Source organism: Phalacrocorax carbo, chromosome 2, assembly GCF_963921805.1.
Source record: "Phalacrocorax carbo chromosome 2, bPhaCar2.1, whole genome shotgun sequence".
Classification (NCBI taxonomy): domain Eukaryota; kingdom Metazoa; phylum Chordata; class Aves; order Suliformes; family Phalacrocoracidae; genus Phalacrocorax; species Phalacrocorax carbo.
The window spans coordinates 68703408-68727396 of NC_087514.1; the positions used below are offsets into that span (position 1 = coordinate 68703408).

Genomic DNA, 23989 nt, shown 5'->3' on the forward strand with positions numbered 1-23989 from the left:
TTCTTCGGACTCAGCACAGCAGTAGGAACAGCAAAGCCAACTGCAATGGGAACCATGCTTCTACAGCATGACGGTGAAGTAGGAGTCAAGAAGGGGAACGAAGAATGGTGATACTCTTCTGTTCTCTCTCTAGAAAACTAATTCAATGAATGACGTAACTCCTGGAAATCCTGCCTTGCAGCAAGAAAATAAAAGCACTTTGTCTGTTTATCACAGCTGAAAAAGTGGTGAAATGAACATGATCCACAATCAGCTACACAAAGATGACAGTATGATCTTAAATCTAACAGACACAGCATTATATATTACAACTGAAATATGAAATCAGCAAAGTTCAAGCAGAAATAATGTGAAAATACCCATCAGTACAACTTTGCAAAAGATGCAGTAAATTCTTCATCCTTGGAAGACTCTGAATAAAAATGGCACATCTTTCCAAAAGATAAATTACAGTTCTGAGGGAGACTGGTGAACCTGACGTAGGAATCACTTGATGGATAGAATAAGTGGTCCATGGAAGTTCGGGCTAAAGAAGTCAAGATTACCATATTTTGCAAATTAATCTACTGGTAGGTTTTAACCAAGTTAGGACAGACAGCAGTAACAACAAAAACGAGAAATGAAGAACTAGCAGTTCTTGTTATAAGCACACTGCACTCAACCTACTAACACCTTTACCACCATCCCCATCATTGCCAAGATTATTGTACCTAAACTATTATTGCTATACCAATATCTACATGCAAGCATCCCTTGCATGTCCTACATGTTTTATTTTGCTTTTCAGCCATCCCATTTTCTCTGCTGCTTGGTAAGTAGGTTGTGCTACAAAGGAGAAGCTTTCCAATATTCCTGCCAGTTCCTCTTGTGTTTGCCCTTATAGAAAGCTCTCCATATGACCTCTTAATGAATAGAGATTAGTCCCAAGGATAAAGGCTTGGCACTTCCCTTGGCTTAAAAGCATTCCTATATTACAGCACCACTTTTGACTACAGCTACTAGCACACCAAACTTAAGACGAATGACCTTCTGACTTTTCTATCTTATCATTGCATTTCTACCAATTCCACAGGTTAAATGTCTTTACTAATACTGTTTTTCAAGTTTTGTGTAGAGAAATTTACACTGAAGTTCATTCTTCTGGCAGTGGTTGTGATTTCTGGTTATGTAGACTTAACGATCAGACCTTTATACAGCACATTTACCTTGTCAGTAAAGAGTCCTTTGTGTAAATCAGAATCAGATCAAGAGTATTCTCATTGTAATTAAAGTACCTCCATGATTGCTTGCATCAGTAAAATTTAGTAATCTAATAGGTATCACATAAATATTATAAACCAATTCCAGCTACCTGTCAGATCTTCATGTGAGTTTTCTTATGAGGAATTCATTTTTGCATTAGTCTTGGTTCAGAATTGGACCATCATTGAAACAAAATGGTGAATGCAATTCACCTACCTTCATAGTAAAAAAGAGCAAATGTTTAATGGGACATAATTTAATCACAAAACTGAGAAAAATCACAAAAACCTAATGATTTTCCTTAATTCATTTAACATCACTTTCAGAAATTTTTGCATTCCAACCTGCAACGTATGAAATGCCCTCCATAAAGTACTGCAGAAATACTGGATCCACTCAGCAACCACAAGCTCACTAGAAACAAAAGCATGAACAAAAATGCATTTCTCTGTTCTTCCTGTTGCTAAATACCTTTGGAGTTCATGTCCCTCACTACAGCTTCAAACCCCACTTCTTCAAATACAGCATTCTGTTCACAACATTTGGGTCTTTGAATTTCTACTGGTTTAGATGGTACTAAGACATGCACTCCTAAAGGATGCCTGTGCTTGGAAATTGCTCACAAGATATTGAGGCAACACTTTTTCCTGTTCCTTCTCTTTTTAAAACCCTGCGAAACGCCTACTTCCTCTTCACAACATTTCATCAACCTCCTGTTGATGACTCCTCTCTCTTGGATCCCTGCCTCTCGCGCTTACTGTGGGCAGATGAGAAATCACAGGGCGCTCAGAGTCAGCGGTCATGGGCAGGAGAAAGGAGCTCTGGAGCAGGAATGATCTGAGCCCTGAAAATGCATATGCTAACTGTGAGCAAGAAGACTCCTGCAGCGGGAAACGAGGATAAAAGCCATGTACGGAGGAAATGGACAGCAGGACTGAATACTTTGACTATGATGGACATAGAAGATTTGGAGAATAGGCAGAAAAAAAAACCAGCCTCGGGGAAAAGTGCTTCATTCCTTTTTTATTCCAGATTCCTTCTATATGTTTAAAATATTTAGTGTGCCTCTGTGTCAAACAAGAAAATGCTTCCAATAATGTGGTATCAGTTGGTATCTGAAATGGATAGGTACCTCAATGGTACCTGAAAGTGAAAGACATTTTTATTTTAAAAGATTGCTTATGCAAAAATAATGAATAAACTTCAACTGTCATGCAAAACAAAAATGTTTAATCTTTCAGTGAAACTACTCAAATCAGTCAGGGGGTCTGACCACCTCCTACTTACTTTGAAAAAAACCCTGTTTTACTTCTCCTGACACTGTATTAGTTGTCCAGCGGTTCACCATTCTTGGAGCAGTTTGTGAGGCTGCCACACTTTAGCTTAGCTGCAAATGATCCAGAACTTAACAATTTTTTTTCAATTTTTTTTTTTAATACCTTGACTTCAGATGCAAAACAGGTCCCTGCATTTTTATCCCTGGTTTATGGTGAAAGCTAAGAAAACTGCAAGATGTGTCTGAGGATGACAGCAGAATGAAGACATCACTGGTGGTATTTCTTTAGAGACTGACTGCACAAGCCACAAAAAAAAAAATGTAAATTGCTCCAAGATCAATAGTATTCACCAGAGACTTGGATTCATTCAAACACAACACACCAGCATAAAAACTTGCACTGAATTTGCCCTAAATAAAGTGTACTTAAACGCACTAATTTTTCCAGAATCTGATTATTCTGATGGATCTCCATTTTCATTTTAGAAGCCAAAAAGAGGCATGTTATGAAACTTTTACAATAAAGATTACAAAAAAATGTATCTGTGTAGAATTTCATACCAACAAAACATCCATGAGGAGACATAAGCAGGGAGGTGGAGAACAGGAGCAAGTGATTTTTGTGAAGAATTTTGCAAGGGGTTTTCTTGTTATTAGGAATAAAAATCCCAGACATTCAATTTCTCCATGAAAGAGAATTCTAGAAATAATCCATTTTGTGTTGACTGAAATGTTTAATCTTCATAAAAACAGTAATTTTAATTTTTACTTTTCTTTATTTTGAATTTTAATGTGTAATATAAACTATCATCTCAATTGAAATTAATTTTGAAAAGAAAATGTAAGCACATGTAATTTTAAAAATTATGTCAAGACTATCTAAACCATCCTTCCTTTGGCTTTTGAAATTAAGGCTTGGTGATAGTAATGTGGTTTCACAGTCCTTGTGATTTTGAAAGAAACTGAACACTGCATGAATAGTTCTCCTCACAGTTTTCTCCTTATACAAGAGTTAAAACAAGACCAGAGAGCAGGTTATGTTTCCCCAGGGTCACAAAATTTAATCTATGAAAAGCTATAAACGGGGAGGCATACCCACGCCACGGCCACGTGCCATGTGGCAGCAGCAAGCCCTTCACCAGCTCAGGTGAGGGGTGGCCTGGGTGCCCATGGTGGTGGCATGGAGGAGATTCCCAGTCATCACTCCTGGCTGCTGCAGTGCTGCCACTAAGCTGGTTCCCAGCACGTGATCATGGCTTTGCCAACCTGGTTTCCAGGTTTTCTGGCTAGACATGAGAGACCAAAGAAGGATGTTTTTGTAACCGATGAAGTGGGGGTGTTGGTAAGTGAGTTCTCTGGACCGCCTGCTGAAATCCCACTGAAAGCCGGAGGTGATGGAAACGCATTGTTACTACAGCTTTTTACATTAAAATTCCCACAGACATCCAGGGTAGGCTCTAGCTGACGCAATATAGATCTCCACATAGGAGACATCTACATCTATACTAGCCAGCTGAGGCTCCCTTTATACTTCACAGAGAGAAATAAGCTTTCTGTAGGATACAATTCTTTTAATCTTAAAATAGTCACCTAAAATAGGTCAGATGAATTTTTCCGCAGAGAAATGCCTACTCCTTGATGGTACAGGAAACCCCACCACACTTGCTGAAGGAAGATACCCCCAGCCCAAATCCCCAAACGCAGATCAGATGAAGCCCAGTCCTAGCAGAGCCCTTCTGCCCTGGACATGCCTGGAAACACCCTCGGCTTCACAGCACCAAACCCCTCTCTGGCATTGTCAGCCCTCACTGGACCCACCAGCCAAGCCCCTTGCTCCAATTCCTTTTGGCTCAGAAGCAGTAACAGAAAAACAAAAGATGCAAAGCCCAAATCATTTTTCTCACATCAGATGTCTGCATATAGACCATCCATCACCACCATCCATCACACCAATGAGGTGCATTATACCAAGCAACTTCAAAGGCCTGAAATAAATGAGGGGTGACACTAAGAAGGTAGAGTAAAAAGACAGAGTTACATCAACAAACAAAGACTGAGTGCTCTGGGGCCAAAAGGTAGGAAAGACTACATTTCTTTTTCTTTTATGAGAATTAGCTCAAATAACATTTAGAAAGGGTTAACATTAGGCAACTGTTGCGTACCCTTTGTACATCTCTAAACCTCTGCTGCACATGAGAATAAAACTAAAACTGGATTCCTTTCGTGGCAGTTCTCAAGAACAGCTTATAAGGAATTCAGCCAGGCTTACCTACTTACTCTTTTTCTTAACTATATGATTTAGAAAACAAAGAGCTATTGCAAGGAAGTATAACAAAGGCTTTTTTGAGGAAAAAAAAATATAGATAACAGAACACCTTTTCTTCTTGTTTTCAGTTAGACAGTTCTAATAATAGGGATAGTAATACGGCAGTTTAGGAAAGCTAAAATTAGCATTTGACAAGTATTTTATGGTTCACAATTTTCATGCCTACGATACTGTATTGAGAAACTGTATTCTCCAAGAGGCAAAATACAATACCTTGCTCAAGTCAATGTTAAACATCAAGAACTGACTTACCAAACACATGGTCTTCTAATAACTTCCTAGGACACCAATTTACAAAATCTTCCAAAATTTACAAAATCTTTACCAAACATGGATGGCATGATGCTTTCATTTCCTATGCCTGTCCTGGCAGATGGTTTCATAGAGCCTCTCAGAAGACATGAATGTACAAGATGGAGTTACAGATCATATGCAATGAGTTGCACACATGAAAATCAATAGCTATTTTTTCTCAGTTATGAAATAATAATCTAATCAATAAGTGATGTTTTATGTTAATGCCATTGAAAAATGTCTATTTTTTTACTTGCTTTTCAGCAGAAATTCCTGTACATGTACAATCCAAAAAACCACACAATGCTTCAGTTTACTGCAACTTGAGCCTGAAGCAGAAGTTTTTTCTTATTTAGGTAGGATAAGAAAACAAGCACACCTCGAAATCTTCACTGTAGAAATAACTTGGTTATCAATGTCGCCTTCAGTGACTACTCCACTGCTGTTTGTTTTTGGTTTTTTGTTTCTTGCTTTTTTTTAATAAGCACATAAAGGTATGCCTTAAATAAGCTGACACACAGATATCATGTTACTGTGTCATTCCATTACAAAGGAACCAGTTTATTACCACAGAAAAGAAAACCAGCCTTTAAGTCAGACTGGGACATGGTGTATCATCCCCATCAGAGATGATACACATTAGGATAGACTCAGCCAAGTGTCAACAAGCAATCTGAGTGCAAATCAGCACTACTCAGAAAACCCCAGTGGTAGAGTTAAATCTATTTGTATGCTCAAGCCACATCCCAGTTACAGAATGTGGATGTTTCCTGTTAACATCATCGCTAATCAAAGCACTGGCTTCACAGGCCTCGTATTGGCTACTAACTCACAGAACACTAGGTAAGAACAGAAGAATAACTCTGAAAGACCAACATGTTGTTCTTTATCCACCAGTAAAACTATTTTTAGATTTGCCTAATCCTGTAAGAATCCACCAGCCTGGTCATGCTGAGGAAGGCATAGAAGGAGAGCCTCCAGATGTCAGCTGTACAGTGAAAGACAGAAATAAAGTGACACACAGACAGCTCAATTATACCTGGCTGCCCACCCCCATGGGTAAAAATCTCAAGGGTGTAATTTCCCTTTCTACACTGAAAAGCTGTTCCATGGTTGGAGTCACAAATCTGCTGAAGCAGTTTTTCTGCCTTCCCACATCCTTCGTCCAACACTTCAAGGATTAGGGCTCTCCACACAACCCAAGTTCAGCCCTGCTTCAGTTAGAGGGGGGAAATACATCACACCCCTCTCCAAGATGCCCCTGTTTGGGGTGACTGGAAAAGAGGGACATATGAGTCCTGTTAACACTGTCCTTCTGGTATAAATAAATAATCATTGCAGGCATCATAGATGTACCATTTGAGGGATAAGCAGTCATCTACCAAACTAGAAGATCATTTTCACTTGCTTTCTCTTCATTCTTAGTGAATATTTAAGTATTTTTTATGGGAAATGCTACATCACAAGTGTTCAAGGGATTCCCACTTCCAAGGAATTGACAACACAGTAATTAGGAAATGCATGTTAAATCACAGAAGACCTTAAAGAAATCAGTCAAAGGAAAGCATTCAGTTCTCAGCTCAGTGCCAAAGCCACCAGGTTACAATGTACTCTGCTGAAGAAAGTTTTCCCAAAGGCTCCTGCTGAAACAGCTTCATTTAATACAAAGAACACAGTTCTTGCAAGAGTGCTCCCTTTGCCTCATAGTTACCATTTGCATTCTGGAGTAGTGATGGCTTAATTAGTCGAAATAAAACAGCAGCAAAGCAAAAGACTGAGAACCCTCCCCAAAACACCCTACCATGCAGAAGGGCAGTGCTCTCTCACGGGAGGCAGAGGACGTGGATTCAAAACCCCAGGGGCACAGGACAAGAGTGCAGCCCTGCTCCCCTGTGCTCATGAATGAAACTACAACACTGTTCGAGCCCTGTGCAACATCATTTTTTGGGTGGCATAATTTCTTTCCATTTCTTATTTCGGCAAAAGTAATACAAATATTTTTTGATGTAACTTTTCTCTCTTCCTAGCTAACTGTGCCAAAAAAAATCAATTATCTGCCTCATTCCTGAAAGATCTCACACACAAAGAGCAAGCATTGGTATTTTCTACTTAAAAGAAAGTTAATGGAAAGGTTGTATAAGGTCACATACGGCAGATGTGGGCTCACAACATTAATAAACAGAATCAGTTCTCTTGCATCCATACTGTCCCTGAGAAATGATTAAATCCAAGGACCTTTGTAGCTTGTCTGTAATCAGTACTTAAAACTAGAGACTGTGCCCTCTACTCTCAGAACGAGGAAGAAAAATCAGAAATCTTAACGCCTCACATTTTGTTAATCTCTTACAAGTCATCATGACATGTCTTTTTCCGGGGTTCTTTCAGAAAGATAATTACAGATTACTTCAATATTTCAATTCAAAATGTAGAGGTCAGTGCAACAGAGCTGAAGTTCTGCAATTCAAATCTATTGAACATTTATGTGGGGAAAAATATTTTGGAGTTGCTCCTAGAACTGGAAACTGTGCAAACACAATTAACAAATAAACATCCACCTACACCCCCCAGCCCAAATGAAAAAGGATTAAAAGCACTGAATCTGAGCAAATACCAGTAGGTTTTAATTGCTGCCCACTTAAACTCACATCTACACTTCCCAGTTATTTAAGCTGAAATGTTACTGCACATCTTCATCTTTTCACATGAGAAACTAAGTCGTACCCATTTTTCAGGACTGCATATCTATAATTACATTTCCAGTAGGAACTTCTAAACGAATAAATAAAACAGTGAATTGTATTAAAAGTCATTTATAAGACAGACATTTTCTTAATGAGTATATGCAGTTGATACATTTGTGTTACATTATTAAACATGGAAGCTCAAGTAACTTTATAGCATATGGGATCATGTTTGTTATATGGTAAGCATTTCAAAAATTACACATAAGTGCTTATGAACGAAATGCACAATTAGAATTACATTAGAATTTCTCCCTTGGATAATTTTCTAGAGCTTCAAAAGGAGACATATAATACCTTCTTCGCATTACATAATGCAGTGCAACTGTTATTGGTGCAGTAATGTCAAATTTTAATAACTTAATCATAACAGTGGAGTCCATTTTTAAAGGTTTTAAAAGTAAAGCAAATACATTTAGATGCACTGTTTTGCAACTTCAAAAAATTAAGCAGTTTACTATTGTATATGGAGCCTACATACACATATGCACGTAAGTGTGAATGAGTCTGAGGACATCTGCTCCACAACACGCCTCCAATGCAGGAGACAGAAGTTCGAATCAGTGAAAATCTCCTTAAGAACAGGTTTACAGTCCCACATCACCCTGATACGTAAGTCCCTCCTCTTAGTTTTGTCACATTTGTTTTGCCCAGCCTAAAAGACAGGCCTCAGAAATTGTCTTGATTTAATTTCTGCACAGAAGATAAAAGAGATATCTCAGTCCTAGTAGAAGAAGACACAGCCTTCCTCAAATTTTAAGGTATTACGTCAACAGATACCATCTCAATACTATTTATATCTAGCTCCTCAGAACCCTCACCTCTTTTGTATCAGCCCTTAATTTTTCCCCAAACCAGCAAGCAAGGCTTCACACAGGCAAATGCCCTACCCCGACGGTGCAGCACAGACCTCTCACCTGCTCACATGGAAGCAGAAATAGAAGGCGGCGATCTGTAAAGCTGTCACCGGAGAAAGCAGGAAGAGCAAGACGCAGAAGACAGAGCAGAAGAACAGAACAGCTCAGCAAGCCATGGATTTGGGGAACACTTTCTGGGTATCTCAGAAACACCTGAAGAGCCATAGGTGTTTGCCATCCCTCCTAATTCGCACACTCTTTATTCCTGCTTCTAGCACCAGCAGGGCACGATTGCACTGCAAGATCCCCATCACAGTCAGGCATCCACCTAACTGCCCAGACTTTTCCGGACAGCCACACTTGCTGTATTTCAGCAGAGTGGGATTTGCCATGGAGGGATTCAGCCATCAGCTTTCAAAAGCATGATCACAGAGGAGGCTCACACAAAATTCTACACCTACGTCCATTTACCTGCGTGTCATGGAATGATACCTGGAGTTCATAGTTCTTCAGCATCCACGAATGCTTGTATAAATGTTTCAAGGCTAAATGGACAGCAGGCAACACGCCTGCCGTTAGGTTTCTCCGATCAATCAGGCAGCTGGTGGGTGAAAGCCCGAGAAGAGAGAGGCGAGTGCGATCCAGTTCCTCAGAGCACCTGATTATTAGTAACACAAACAGCACCAGCATGTCTAGCTTCCCGTTCCAGAAAACCATCTTTCTTGGTGCTTTTCTCTTTTTTCCTTCCCTTCCCCTGCAGCCCACATCCCTGAAGAACAGGCCTTAGATTCCCTGGTTGCCCGACATTTTGCAGCTTTCCTTTGCTTCAGTCAGCTGTGTCCCTCTAAGAAAGGAGCTAATTGTTATTAAAGGATAAAGACCTCTCTATGGCTGGCTTTTCCAATTTGGACAGTAATCCAGCTCACAGCAGTGCTGTGAATCAATACTTCACAAGAATAATCTCTAGGCAAAGTGCTTTGCCAAGTCTAATTTTAAACATGTGTCATTTTAAACATTTCTGTAGCAGAAATACTCATCCATAGGTGACAAATCAATAAACAAACTAGTACGATTCTTTTGAAAATGGATATCGTAGGGATTGATCACAGTGGTTGCATACTGAATTCATATTTGCAGCAATCTGTATAGCGTTGGGTCGGAAGATTGCTTCAGTTTGTTTTATATCGCACATATCACATTTTCAATTGGCTTCATACAGCCCAAACAGAGAATATAGAGTCTTGAGTATTGATAATATTTTATATGCTTCTAGTGCAAAAGCTGCATCAGCTCAAAGCTGTATATCCTCTGCCTGGTTCTGCTTTGCTCAGAAGCCCCATGCTTCCCTTAAAATCAGTGTGAGTTCTGAGCATATACAGAATTCAGGCCTGTTCCTCCTATATACAGTCACATCACTTTTGACAGGCATTTCACATATTGTCGTAGCTAGCTAAGTGACTTCATCACACTATTTGCAGTTTTCCAAGTAATATGCCAGGCTACGGAATGGAGCGGATGCTGTGCATACAGAAATACAGAGAAAATAGTAATGCAGGAGAAAAATCATCTTCACTGCAGGATAACCAGAACTCTCCAGGGTGAAAAGGGAATATATATGGGACCACCACACCAGAGAAGAACCCGCACCTCTATTCCCCAGCGCTCGCGGCCTACCTCACCCCTCAGGCAAGCACCATCCTCCCTGCCCCCTTCACAGCAGCAATGCACTTTACTCTCTCATAAGCCGCCACCTGAGAGATCCCTCCATGCAAGCAGCCAGCTCTCCCCATCCCACCCATGCACAGAAAGTCCCCCACACCTACTGGGATGCTGTCATAGGCAAGGGAGGGAAATGCAAGAGCCAAACCCAAGGACGGGGAGGAGAAGAACATCTGCCCTGGGAGATGCTTCCTTTTCCAAAAGGAAAAAAGCTCCGATTTTTAGCGCAGTGTGATTATACATGCAGCTGAAGAGCAAATTCTTTTGCCATCTTGTGGAAATTCAAGATTTCAAAAGAAATGCTCTGTGCCAAGCTGGGATGGAAACCCAAAACCTCAAAGGTTTTCATGACTCAATAATCTCAAAGAAAAACAAATGGAAGGGCTCATAGACAGACATTTGATTTGGTATAAATCGAATTTGAAATTATATGTTCAGAGCTGGGCAATTTATTTTGTGAATACTTGACATTTCAAAACAAAGTATTAGTTTGCTGCAGAAAGTAAGGGTGTTTTTTAATTTTCAAAACACAGTGTTTCAGGTCAATAAATTATTTTGAAACTGACATGCAACTAAAAAGCTTTTACAGAAAATCTCCAAATAAAGTCTAATTATAAACATTCTGATTTATAATTACAATCTATATATTGCATGACATGAGGGCATCAAAGTAAAAAGATAAATAAATGCAAAAAGAACAAAATAATATTGGATGAAAAAGCAACAAATGTCTGCCTTGGGCCCAGCAAATAGCCCCAACTGGGAGATACGCTCAGTTTTTTACTAACTTCCTGGAGCAACTCTTCTGCCAACTCATTTGTGCAATGGGGTGGGAAAGAAAAGAGCCCAGCCCACCATTATTCCTCTCCATGCATTCTTGGACACAAACACAAGGTGAAATAGAAATACCTGATGCATAACCCTTGCTGTTCTTCATCACCACTGCCTATAGACAGAAAGCAGCAAGGCTGTACGGAGCCCTTCATGTGGGGAAGGTGACAATGCTTTTCTTCCTGTACAAGGCTATGCCCAAATCAACAGCAGCAGGGTCAAAATTTAGTATGGGAATTCCCTAGACTGAGAAGTTTAGCACGTTAGCTGGGCACAACACTAAGCAGGAAGCACATTCTGGTAGCACAGTCCTGCACAGCAACAATTTAACACAATGACTTAATAGGCATTTCCTATTGCTTAGTCTTATGATTCTATAATGTCATTATCGAAAAACTATTTTTTCAACACTTTTTAAACTCAGGATGAGATACTTCCTTGAGCAGAGGGTCAATGTAGGCCAAGATGTTGCTTAAATCGCATTTAATAGCTTTCTTAGAGGCTTAAAAAGGATTTTGTTGGTGAATAGTCCTTGGACCGGCCTTCTCTACCAGCATGATTTCAGCATTGACTACACTAAGGGAAAGGAGGGGAGGAAAGCGGGAAGCATTCATGCTGCCAAACCTCAGCAGCTAAGGTGCTCTGAACTGCTCTTCTTCCTATGCCTAAATCTTTTCACCAGCTAAGCAGGAACATGGAGCTCCATGACTCACAGCTTTGGCTCATATTTAAGTAACAAAAAAATGTGGTTTGAATATCCAATGTCCTCTTCTGTGTTCAAAAATCTAATCTGCCACCTAACCAATGGCTTTAAATTCATGAGAGATCAATGGCGTATCAGAGGCTATGAAATAATTTTCAGCACCATATGGATGGACATACATTTTAAGGACATACGTTTTAGGGAGCATCACCTCATTCTACAGATACGTGACTGGCTTCATCCAAGACCAGTCTTTTTTTTTCACCTTTTGCTACTTCCAGGTCTCCTCAGCATTGCTGCATTTAATCCATGCCTGGCAAAGGAACAAACAAGATCACACAGTAGTGCAACCTCGTGTTACTTGCTTCCTTAAAGTCTGCTTCCTGACAGAAATCTTTAATTATCTAACTAGACAATTGGTTCCTATAGAGTACTTCATTGCTAATTAATCCTGTAACACTTGTGTCAAAACATGCCCGTATGTTTCCATTCTGAAGAAAAAAAAACAGCCATATTTGCCATGCACATGATTGATCATACAGGTATAATTTTCAGGTTTAGAATAACATCTCCTGATGCTTTAATACCTACCAAAGCACATTGTTATGTCCCTGTCACACATTTGAAGATACAGTCTTTCACCTGGGTTTACTCAAAATCCTCAGAATTTACTACCAGAACATAACAACTGTGAAATCTTAATCTGATAAATCAACTCACCACATCTTACGTGCATTTCTCAAATGTGAAGCTGCATTTCCACAATTATTTGAAATAGTACTAATTTTAAAACTTGATTTCAGTGTCAGAAAATGAAGGCCATTTCATTTTAAACCCTGCCTCCCCACTACTTTGGGAGGCTTTACCAAAGGTAAATAGTTGTTTTTCAGCACAGTAAGGATCACTATAGCTTTTGCAAGAGCTAGCTGAAAGCCTAAGGACAGAGCTGATGACCAGCTGACTCACTGTTGGCATCTCCTTTGTGAGACCTGCACAAACTGAGTAATTTTCAGAGAGGGAAACTGTAGGAGGAAATTGTGATCCCTCGTAGGAGCACAGTCCCTGAGAGCTTAAAAAAGGAAAAAACCCGAACACCTGGCATAAATGTATTGCCTATAGTCAATACTTTCCAAAGGCAAAAGGAGAAATCTTTTCTGTGTTGTCCTCCTTACCACATTATCCCCTGCTTTTATAGCATTTTAGATTGAGTTCTCAATTCCCTGATCAGTATTTCTGAACCATAAATCACTTAAAGAGTTATTAGCTCATGTAAAAGGTTGACTATAGACTGTATTAACTGTGTTAAGGCTGGCTATATATTCAAGCTATATGTCACCTCACGCCTCCCACACAGAACTTCATACCCCTTGAGTAACACCCATTAACATTTATAGGATGTTCTAATCCCAGCCTCAAATGTTAGTTTTTTCAAAGTAGGTTATCATTCACCCCTCTTGTCCCATGAGTCTCTGATCTTGCTGCTTAATCGCTCAGTGTAATTAGAGTACAGAGCACTCACACATCCTAAGAAACCTTGGTAATGCACTGGAAACCATTACGATTTATTTTGGATGGCAACTTCTGTTGTTACGTCAAGACCAAGCCTCTACCTATGCCAACAGCAGCTTCAATATTGAGACACTATTATCTGCTCTAACGTGTCCCAGCTTTTTAAGTAGCTGGCTGTTCAGCTAAAATTATTTACCTCCCACAGCATTACCTAAACCACCAGGCTATCTACTTCCAACTGCCCTACCAATGCTGACCAGATTTGCTTGTAGCCAGCAAGATTCATCTGGAGAAGGAAAATTTTTTTTTTTTTGGCCACAAATCCTAGTGTCTCACTCCTCATATGTAGCCTGAAAATCTCATCTCTGCTTCCTTTCCCTCTTCCCCAGCATCGCAGCACAAAGATCAAATTCATTTCCTCCATTCTGAACAGAAGGCTTGAAGAAAGAGATAAAATTACTAGTATATACAGCATCAGTGAGATTATTCCTGAAGTAATAGATCAAATTCTAGTGGCAGCACTTTGAGAATGAAGATGACAAACTGTAAAAGATTCAGAAGAAAGCCACAGGAATGCATAAAATGCTGGAAAAAAACCCCTGAAGAAGCTCAGTCTGTCTAGTTTAACGTTCAGAGGTGGCTTCATCTGTAACTTGCACTATAAGGGATGAAAAATGGATTTCTAATAATGCCAAACTTTTGAACTCATTAGTCAAGGAAAACACACTTTCTACCCTTCAGTAAACCATCCCCTTTAAATGAAATAACCTTTATTAGATCAGTTAAAAAGAGCTGTTTGCTGCTTGTAACTGCACTAAGGGCTTCTGCTGACATTGAGATAACACCTCCTGATACCCACCAGTGGCATAACTGTGCCAGCCGTAAGGGCCTGCCTCGAGTGACAAGGGCCTAAGGACACAGTACTCCCACCGCGTCACTCCTTTTGTTTACATCATGCAAGCTGTTATTTTTGCCAAGGTCAAACATACCATTTCCAGATATGAGTTAATTACAAAAATTACTATTTTTTAAATGACTGGTTTTTAAAAATACTGGCACCTTGCATATTTCTCAGCTACAAGATCTTTGGGATGCAATAATCCAGTTCTAAAGGATATTTAATTCTGATAATACTGACATGGATCCTGAAAGTATGCGTATCCCAAAGGCTGAACAAAATCAGCATTTTATTCCACTAGGCAATCTGAAAGTTTAAAGCCAGTAACTACAAATGCCTTTGTTCTTAATTAAAAGTGGCAATTCTAGGTCTCCTCCTCATAGAAGCATGTTGCATTTTCATAGGTGGGCTGGCTTTTTAAAGTGCTGAGCATCCCGCAATTCCCACTGATGTTGACAGAAAATGCAAATCACTCAATGCATTTGGAAAGCAAATCTTCAGCCCAGGGACCTAACCTGAAACTCTTCTTTTTAAAAAGAAGCAATCTGGAGCTGATACCATTAGCGTTCTTCACAGCAAGAAATGAGGAGCCTACAGGAGCTTGGCTGAATTTATAGATCTGGAATGCAAAACTTTTTGTATCACTTTCTCTCTGTAGTGGTAGCTATTGCTATGTAATTTTTTTTCCTATATTGCATACAGCCTTCCTGCCGCTGGCACATCCCTCCAGATTAGATTCTCATCAACAACATGGAATTTGGTCCTGCTTATAATTTTTCAAAGGGGAGAAAGTGGAAGGGAAAAAAAAAGAGAAAGTTGGCTCTCTATCTCAGTTAACTTCCTGTAAATTATTAATACTTAGGGCTCTCTAAATTCACAGAGGAGAGGGGAAAGTGAAACCCAAGGTGCTTTTACAGAACTTTAAAATTATATGAAAGACCCCACAGAAATGCAGAGTTTAATATTTTTATATGTGCATAGTAAAATACCTCTATATGCTGCTGTTAAGATACACAGGAGTGAGTCTGATAATCACAATGCTTGAAAAATGTTGCGTGTTATATTTTGTACCACATTAAGTGTTAATCTGTCAAAAACTGTCACTTGAGATAGAGTAAAAATTGTAAAGACAGATATATATTCTTTGCTGGAAAAACATTAAATTCCCTGTGAAAGCAGGAGCAGTAAACAGTGGAATGGAAGTTAATTAACATCCCAAAAGGGGCCTCTCACTACTTCTCCCTGGAGGTTTTGGATGTAAAATGGTTACTTAGACACCTATTGTGTTTATGATTCTTCACACAATTCCTAGTTCAGTGAAGCTGCAGCAGAAGCTGAGGCCTACCATAGGTAAATGGTAAATTAAAATATGTAACTACTTTAAGGAAACAAAAGATTGAACAAATATTTTATTTTAAAGATATATGGTAGTGATTCTTTAATAAAAAAACCCTTGAGATTCTGGAAATGGCTTAATCAGACAGAGAAGATGAGTTCCTCTGATGGGGATTGTGGCAAAATTCTCTCACAAAAAAGGTGGATGTAGAGAAGAAAATGGGGTCCAGCCAAGAACTCAGAAAACATCCTGCAGAACCAGCTACTCAGTAAAGGAGCACATGAATCTGGCAGACCCACCTTGCCAAAAAGCAAGCTAACAAGGTTTTCACATACGGTCTGTGGCAATCTGAAGACGGAAGGAAGACTTCCGACTCCAGCAGAACCTAATCCATCAGACAGCCCTTCATACAAGGGTGGATCCCCTGTATAGCCTTAAAAAAGTCAGAAACCCTTGGTCACCCTGCACAGCCTGCCTTGCCAGCATTTTCCCAGCTCCATAGCTGGGAAGGGATTGCAGGGAGAGCAGCATATGCAAAAGCTGAGAGCTGCTGCTCTCACAGCATCAACAGTTACAGGGTCAGCAGAGCTTAAGCTGGAAATAGTAATGGACTTTTAAAGGGATTTCAAGCAAACCACGGAGAAAAGTTTTCCAGGGCGGAGGATTTGGGGGGATCCTGAAGACAAGATCTAAAGTACATACTCCAGTTCACAGTGGAGCAGGCAGAAATCCCTAAGTGAAATATACGGCCTATACTGTAACAGCTGGATAATCCTAATGGTCCTCTCATCTTAGAACTTGTTAATTATTTAAGAGGAGTACTATGACCATAGCAGGAAACTTAAGTTTTCTAACCCTATCCCTCAAACTCATGATGTTCACCTCAAAGCAATTAGTCCGCTACCTGGGCCTTCATCTCTCAGGAGCCTCACTAAGAATTTGGACAGCCCTGCTGAACTAGCCCTTATATTCTTTGTTCTTTGTGACTATTATTTTCAGAGAGAAGGTGGATATTTGCCTTTAATTTGTCAACTTTCATTTTCACAGTTGAGAATACTTATTTGGTAAATACTGTGGATAAAATTGTCAGAACTAAAGGCCGATGATAATGAAAAACTAATGGCACAGAAACTGGACATCAATCACTGACTTGGCAATGAGATTACATGGTTATTCCATCACAAGGAAAGAAAAACCAAACTGAAGAAAAAGTGTTTGTCAGTCAGTATGTCCCGTTTCCACTCAGCAGGCAGTATTAAGCAGCCCCCAAATCCAGCACATCTTACCTACAGCAAAATCCTCTGCAAATAGAGGAATCCCTGTCTAGCAAATAAGACATCCTACAAGTGTCAGTGGCATGGCAAGGGGAGACACAGCATGACTGAAAATCTATTCCAGCTGTTTTTAGGGGCACTACCTTCTTTAAATCGGAATGATGCTGTGGCTGAACCACTTTGCTTCAGGAGTCAGGCTACTGGCCCATTAATGGTGAAGCCAGGGAACATGGAAAGTACTGCAAATCTCATTTCTAGCTCAGCTAGACCCACAAATCAGAGAACAGTGCATCTGGCTCCTGAAAAGCTTCAGTCTCTGTCACAGATTTAGTTCCAGGATTCCTAGCTCAAAAATAAATTAAAAAAAAAAAAGTGATGTATGTGCACTGTACCCTCTCAGTTTGGAATCCCACAGTCTGAAATAGAGTTCCTGGGATATATGGGGCTGCTGGGTATCAACACACATCTCCACAGGACTGAGTCAAACCCATGCTGACTGTACCTCTCTGCTAGCCCCAGCTGCTCCAAAAATTATTTTGGCCAAAATGGATCACAGAGGGTTTTCCTCTGTTAACTTCCACCACTTGATTCCCTGAGTCAGACCTCTGTATGCAATGGTTCGACCCTTCCTAAGGAAAAGTATCTTCTTTCCTGTGATAGCAATGGCCTCCACTTGAGTTTCATGAAAGAGCTGTTTGGCTCCCAGCTCCTCATTTTGCTCAAACGCATTGTTCTTCCACCATATGCCATGAAAAGGCCCATAAAGCAATGAAACTGAAAGCAGAGAACACAGCTTGAGACACACAGGCATCATCACACTCAGACCATTAATGTAAGATGCTGTTTTGTAGCCTTGACAAGCGATGCTATTTATGTGGTCATCCCAAATGGTTACAGCATTTAATTAAAACAATATAAATATTATGTTGGTGACATTTTGTGTGAATGCCACCATTAAATCTCTCTCTTCTAGCTCCTTCCTCTCCCTTTTCCTATCGCAGATATTTTCTTCACAGTTATCACCCGGATATTACACCCCATCTTTTCCGCAAACTGGAGTAATTCACTTTGGTTGATAACTGTATCGGAGGATAGGGCCTTCCCCCTCTTTCTTCAAGTGTAAATGGAAACTCCTTCCTGTATTTATTAAAAAAATAATTTTTTCCTTGCTGATGGAGTGTGTTTGGCATTTGAATAAAAAGATTCCATAACAGTGTGTTTTGCAGTATGCATAGGATAAGTTATCATGAAATTGCAAGACATATGCCAGAAAATGATACATTGGCTTTAATTTCTTTGCAGAGATATTTAGAGGATATACATTCTGCAGGTCTGGGATCCGCACCCAGAGGAGTGGGTGCAGTGAATACATGATTTCTCTCCTCTCCCCACCCACATCTTAGCATCAGCGGAGAAGCCAGCATAGAATTAACATAAACACTTAACTTTTAGATCATTCCCTCTAAGTTTGCAAAACTCCAAAGCAAAAAGAGGTTATGTCGCAAATGGAGCCATATTATGCAAAAGTCAAAGGGGACGCTGACTATTTAAAGAAATATGTCCCTTCCAAGCAGAATGTCGCCAGCAGAGTAGACAGCGATCATCACCCATAGAGAGAGCGCATTGCATTTTAATGCTATGCTTTTTGCCTATATCAGACAGCACAAGCATTTAAAGGTAAGAAGTTACCCAACTACTTCAACATGTGCCAGACACAAGCTCATCTGATGATACAAGAACAAATGTCTGCCAGTTCAGTCTGCCGTAAACTGGACCCTCTTTTAGACCCTGACATCTCCTGTGTATTCAGCTGACTGTTACTCTTGGATGCCCACGCCACCACCTTATCTGTCCTGTTCTGAGCACTACTTTAAAACTGAAAATAAGGCTCCATACAATTCAGTACTCGGAGCACTCACAAGCAGGTCAAGGCTCACCCCCAGAGTCCTAACTTGGCTTTGGTACACCATACTTCCCCATGCCAAATCAAGCTGCTGTTGGAGTGACTTGAATCTACGCCTCCTGAGACAAAGGGCCTAACCTACGCATTGTATGATTTCTTTCTGCGGGGGTGGGAGGGTGGGGAGGTGCCCTTGCTCATTTCTGTTAGGGCAGTTTGTCAGATGGCAACCGGTAGCTGTCTGTCCCTCTCTGAGGACCATAAGGTGCTATTGAATGCTGAGCTCCATGCCCCTGGATGGATGCCTTATTTTGCACCATTGACACAAACCTGCTCTCCCGCTTCGAGGAGATATTCCCCATCCTTAGTAAGAATAAATGTGGCTCTTACTTCAGCTTGCAGGAACAAGACATGAGTTGACATTGTCAACATCATTCATGACTGGATTTTCTGGAAAAGGCATCTTTATTTGGAGGCTGAGGTTCTTTTTTAACTTAGAATAACTGGTAGGAATGACCCAGACTGGTACACAACCTGTACAACTTTCTTAAACTTTGAGGGAGGGGGGTTTTACTGAAAATACAGATAATTTTTTAGTAAAAGAAGAAAACAAAGAGAAGGTTTATTTATAATATACCTAGAATGTAATTTTCTGTCAGATAAATTAGGCAAGGCACTTTCTACTTAATTACAGAATAGGAGTAGGCAAATATGTATTAAATGTCAATAAGTTCATGTTTTCCTTCAGACTTTGTGGAGTCCTGTGCCTTTTCCAGAGCTCACCCTTCTGTGCCAACCTGCAATTTAAAAGTATTAGTGTGAATTATTACACTAAGATGAGACTGTATCAGGATTACCACAAATTATTTGTAGTAGTTAGAGAACATGAAATAATCTCATCCCCATAGTACGCATATTCTTCCCTCTTTGTGATAATATACCCCACTTGCTTCTGGAAGATATTTATTTCAGCTTGTCAAGACTCACTTTGATCTTCAGAAACAAGTGACAGAATTCAAACTTGCATGCACAGCTTCCCTGACTATACGTGTTTAGTTTTAAAACAAATTCAGCCTGTCTGTGCACCACTTACTTACATCCCTGCTACAAGAAACCAGAAAATATATATGCCATATTCAAGGGAAGATGTCCAGATGCAGAAGGGCAGATATCCAACTGCTATTAAAGCCTTTGTCTTCTTCCACTATGCCTCTTCCTCTAGTTTCTGCATGGTCAGTTTTTGACTGATACAAATTAAATACCATTGAAATTGATAATATTGTCTACTAGAATGTTAAATTCCTTTCTTTTAGGGATATTCTGCTTCCACCCCCACCCCCATCACCCCCCGTAATGGATATGTGTCAGAGTACTTAAACAGAAATCATCTTTCCCTATTTACATGAAGTTGTGAACTACGTCTACTGTATGTAGAGATTTTTATTTCATTATTCTGCAAAACATTTCTTAGCATTTTTGACCAGCTAAACTTACAGTCATGGGGCCAGGAAAAAGAAGTATCATGGTTGTTGATCCAAAGCCATAAACTATCAAGCACCCTTAACTTCTAGGACCTGGTCCAAGGGCCGTTGGAATCAGTGAATTACTGCCATTAATTTCAATGGGTTTTGGATGAGACTCTCTACAGATGATCACTTTATAAATTCTCCAGTTTCTAAAATAACGTAATTATGAAATTTTGCCTAAGAGTCTCATCTAGAGTTTGCTCCCACTCTCATTGAAATGAATGAACAGCACAAATTAAAGTCACTAACTTACACCGAAGTTCTGCAAATGCCTTCACCTGAGCTTTGTTTCATTGACTGAGCCTACGTAGGCATGTCCAAACAGATAAAGACATGCCCATGGGATAGCAAAACAGTGTTCACCAAACTGGATCAGCATTGCACTTCAAACACATTTAACCATCAAAAATACTCCAGCCAGAAACCTCTGCATTTTTATGTACTTGCTGTAACCTGTGGTCATATTTTCTAAAAAAGATGTAATTCACACAGCCACAACTGCTTGAGATGCAGACTAAGGATTGTACGTAAGTGCTTAATTCAGTTTAAATGCTTTGAAAAACACTAGGGCTGCTGCTCATGTGCTCAAATGCTAGCGAGTTCAAGTGCTGACAAACAACAGTCTAACTTAGAATGCACAGAGCAATTGTTCAGATGGTTCACCAGAAAGTAAAGGCATTATGATGCTTCAAAATCCAAATCATAAGAATCAAGCAAACTAATATATTCGGTTCAATCCTGACAGAAAACTACCTGAATGCATAATTTTTTTTTAAAAAAAAAGCCAATTTGTTAATTTTCATTATTATTTTTCACGAGTATTTTTTGTTAAAATATTATGCAAAACTACAACACAAACATCGGATTGCCATAATGGGAGATTTTGGAAAGACGTGAGGGAGAATATATGAGTTTCTGAATCACTGCCATACATTTCCTAAGCATTATAAATACACTACAATTACTTCTCAAGCTATTAAAAAAATCCCATGTGTTCAAGGCTCCACACTCTCTTTTCAGGAGCCAACAATGTCACAAACACCACCTGCAGAAGCTCTGAGAGGGAGAACTACTCCCTGGTCTGTGATTATGCAATGATAAGGATCCAGGCCCTTCAGGCATACCTATTTATCCGCGACCTCAGAAAATAGGCTGAGGACCAAGTGGGCATGATGAGCCATCTACCCTTCTGCTTTACCGTAAGTGCACTGAAGGAATAATGTAATGTCTGAACCAAGTGAAAAAGTTTGTACTGCCATTATGTATTTAATAGCTATTCCAGCTATTAGTCTATTCCGTTTTGGTGCAGTCAATCTAGTGCTCTTCATGAACACTAAGTTATTTACTTGTCGCTATTAGGCATGCAATAATGATCCAACCAACTCCAAATATATACATCCGCCTGACTTAGCATTCCATAACCATCCGTTTATTAATTGCTTAAAAGCATTCAAAGCTACACAGCAAGCTGGCAACATGACCCTGATTCTTTATGACCCTGGAGCGCAAACCAGGAAAAAAGCAATTTTTAAGAAACTGATACTCATTCCAGAACAAATAGGCCATTTTTTGCCTGAACATTTTTATGCTAACTACCTAGTTCAGAACCCAAAATCTGTATTAAGAACTTCAAAATATTTTGACTGCAATGAACTGCAGCACCTTATTGATGATGGTGTTACTGTAGGAAGAAGGAAGATCTTGCCTAGGCTTCTCTACTTCTATGCATGTGTTATTTTTGTATCAATCCCATCCAAGGGAAGGATTTAAACAGAATAATGTAAAGAAGACAGGATTAGGAGAACTGTGATTTTTTTTCTAACAAGTACCTCACTTTATGAAACAGGTAATGCCATTCAGAAAATCCCCATAATTCTTTTCATTGTGAATGCAGAGTTCCCCAAGATTCATTTTTTTAAGGAAACAAACAGCTACTCTAGGCTGATCTTTCTTTCCTGTATTCCCTTCCAGTACCTCAGTCTTACTCACACAACACAACACGACGGCAGCATGCTTCCTCCCAATAACATTTTCAGCGATATTGCCCTCCATGCATTTCTGCTCGGAGATACCGGAAAAATTCCTATGACAAACGTATCTCAATAATACGCTGCCACCCTAGAAGGAGAGGCTTTTGCGCTAATTCTGGGGAGGGAGACACTGTCACCGAGCGGCGCAGCACTGCTGCTCCCAGCTTGCTCCCCCCGCATCCTGAGACTCGAAGGGGAGAAGACAGGGGTTTCCTTAAATTACAGCCAGGAAGATTTTCAGTAGTCGCTTGCTTTACCGGGGGTTGTCTTGGAAATGGGCACCCGGCGCCGGCATTACACAAGAAAGGACTGCCACCTTCAGGAAAGCCTCGATACTGAACCAGCAGGTACCCTCTGCAAGCACACGGTCATCGAAGTTCCGACCAAAACCAAACGCAGTTGCGGTGGCTGGTGGTGGGGACCAACTTAACGCAGCCCTTCCCTCGCTCCCTGCCTCTCTCCCTACCCGGTGGAGAAGGGATGTTTCCCCGCACAGCCCCGCGACGGGCTCGGGAATGCAAATTTAACTCTTTCCGAGGAGCCGGTACCGCCGCGGGGGGGGGGGGGGGGGAGTGTGTGAGGGGGGAGACCCGGCGGAACCCTGTGAGAGCCTCCCCGCCTCCTCCTCCTCCTCCTCCTCCAGCTACGGCTGCGGCCGCTGCGCCCCGCGTCCCGGCGCCGCATGGGATAAACCGGGACGGCAGCGTGCGTGCCCGCGGGCGGCGGGGGCCAGGGCGGCCGGCGTGCATCTGTTGCTGAACGGGCAGCGGCGGCGGGAGGGATGCGGCTCGGCTGGGCAAGGGACCGCCAGCGAGAGGCGGCCAGCCTTCCTCCCACCCACCCACCCACCCGCGTACGTGCGTGCCGAGGGCGGCGGATCCCAGCCGCCACCAGAGACCCCCGCCAGCCGGGCACCCGCCCGGGCCCACCCCCGCGGCGAGCGGCGGGGCGAGCCCCGGCTGCCGGGGGAGCCGCTCCGGGTACCGCGCGGCCAGCGCCGATACGGCCCGCCAGCTCCGCTGCCTCTCCCTCCGCCGCCGGTCCCTCCACATCTGCCGCCGGCTTGCGGGGCCGGGCGGGCTCGGAGGCGCCGGGCAGGGCCCCGCCGGCAGCCGCAGCCCCGGCCCGGGCGTCCGCGCTGCCCTTGCGCCCCGGCACCCGCAGCGCCCCGGGACCGGGCGGCGGCGGCACGGGGCCCGCGGCGGTCCCTACCTCCGTGTCGTAGAGCCGCAGGTCCAGGAAATAGGGGTTGAGCAGGGACTCGTTGCGGATCTGATCCATGGCCAGCTGCACGGCGGGCAGCACCCCCCGGCCGATCTTGCTCTTCTGGTCCTCCTCGGACTGGCTGAGCGGCATCAAGCCCATGATGGAGATCGGCGTGGTGGCGTTGGGGGGCAGCCCGGCCGCCCCCCGGGAGCTGCCCCGCGGCCAGCCCCAGCCCGGCGGAGCCCAGCCCAGGCACAGGAGCAGCAGTAGCATGGCAGGGTTGGAGGAGGCAGCGGCCGGTCTCCGCGGAGAGGGATGCAT

At 41.6% G+C, this 23989-nt stretch overlaps 1 protein-coding gene across 1 annotated transcript in view; it reads right to left on the reverse strand.

Annotated features, from left to right (window-relative positions):
• The window catches only part of GABBR2 (gamma-aminobutyric acid type B receptor subunit 2), a 491408-nt gene extending 467419 nt beyond the window's left edge, over nucleotides 1–23989 (reverse strand). Inside the window, exon 1 of the mRNA XM_064443206.1 lies at nucleotides 23675–23989. Coding sequence (XP_064299276.1) covers nucleotides 23675–23989 — 315 coding nt within the window. The remainder of the gene's footprint in view (nucleotides 1–23674) is intronic.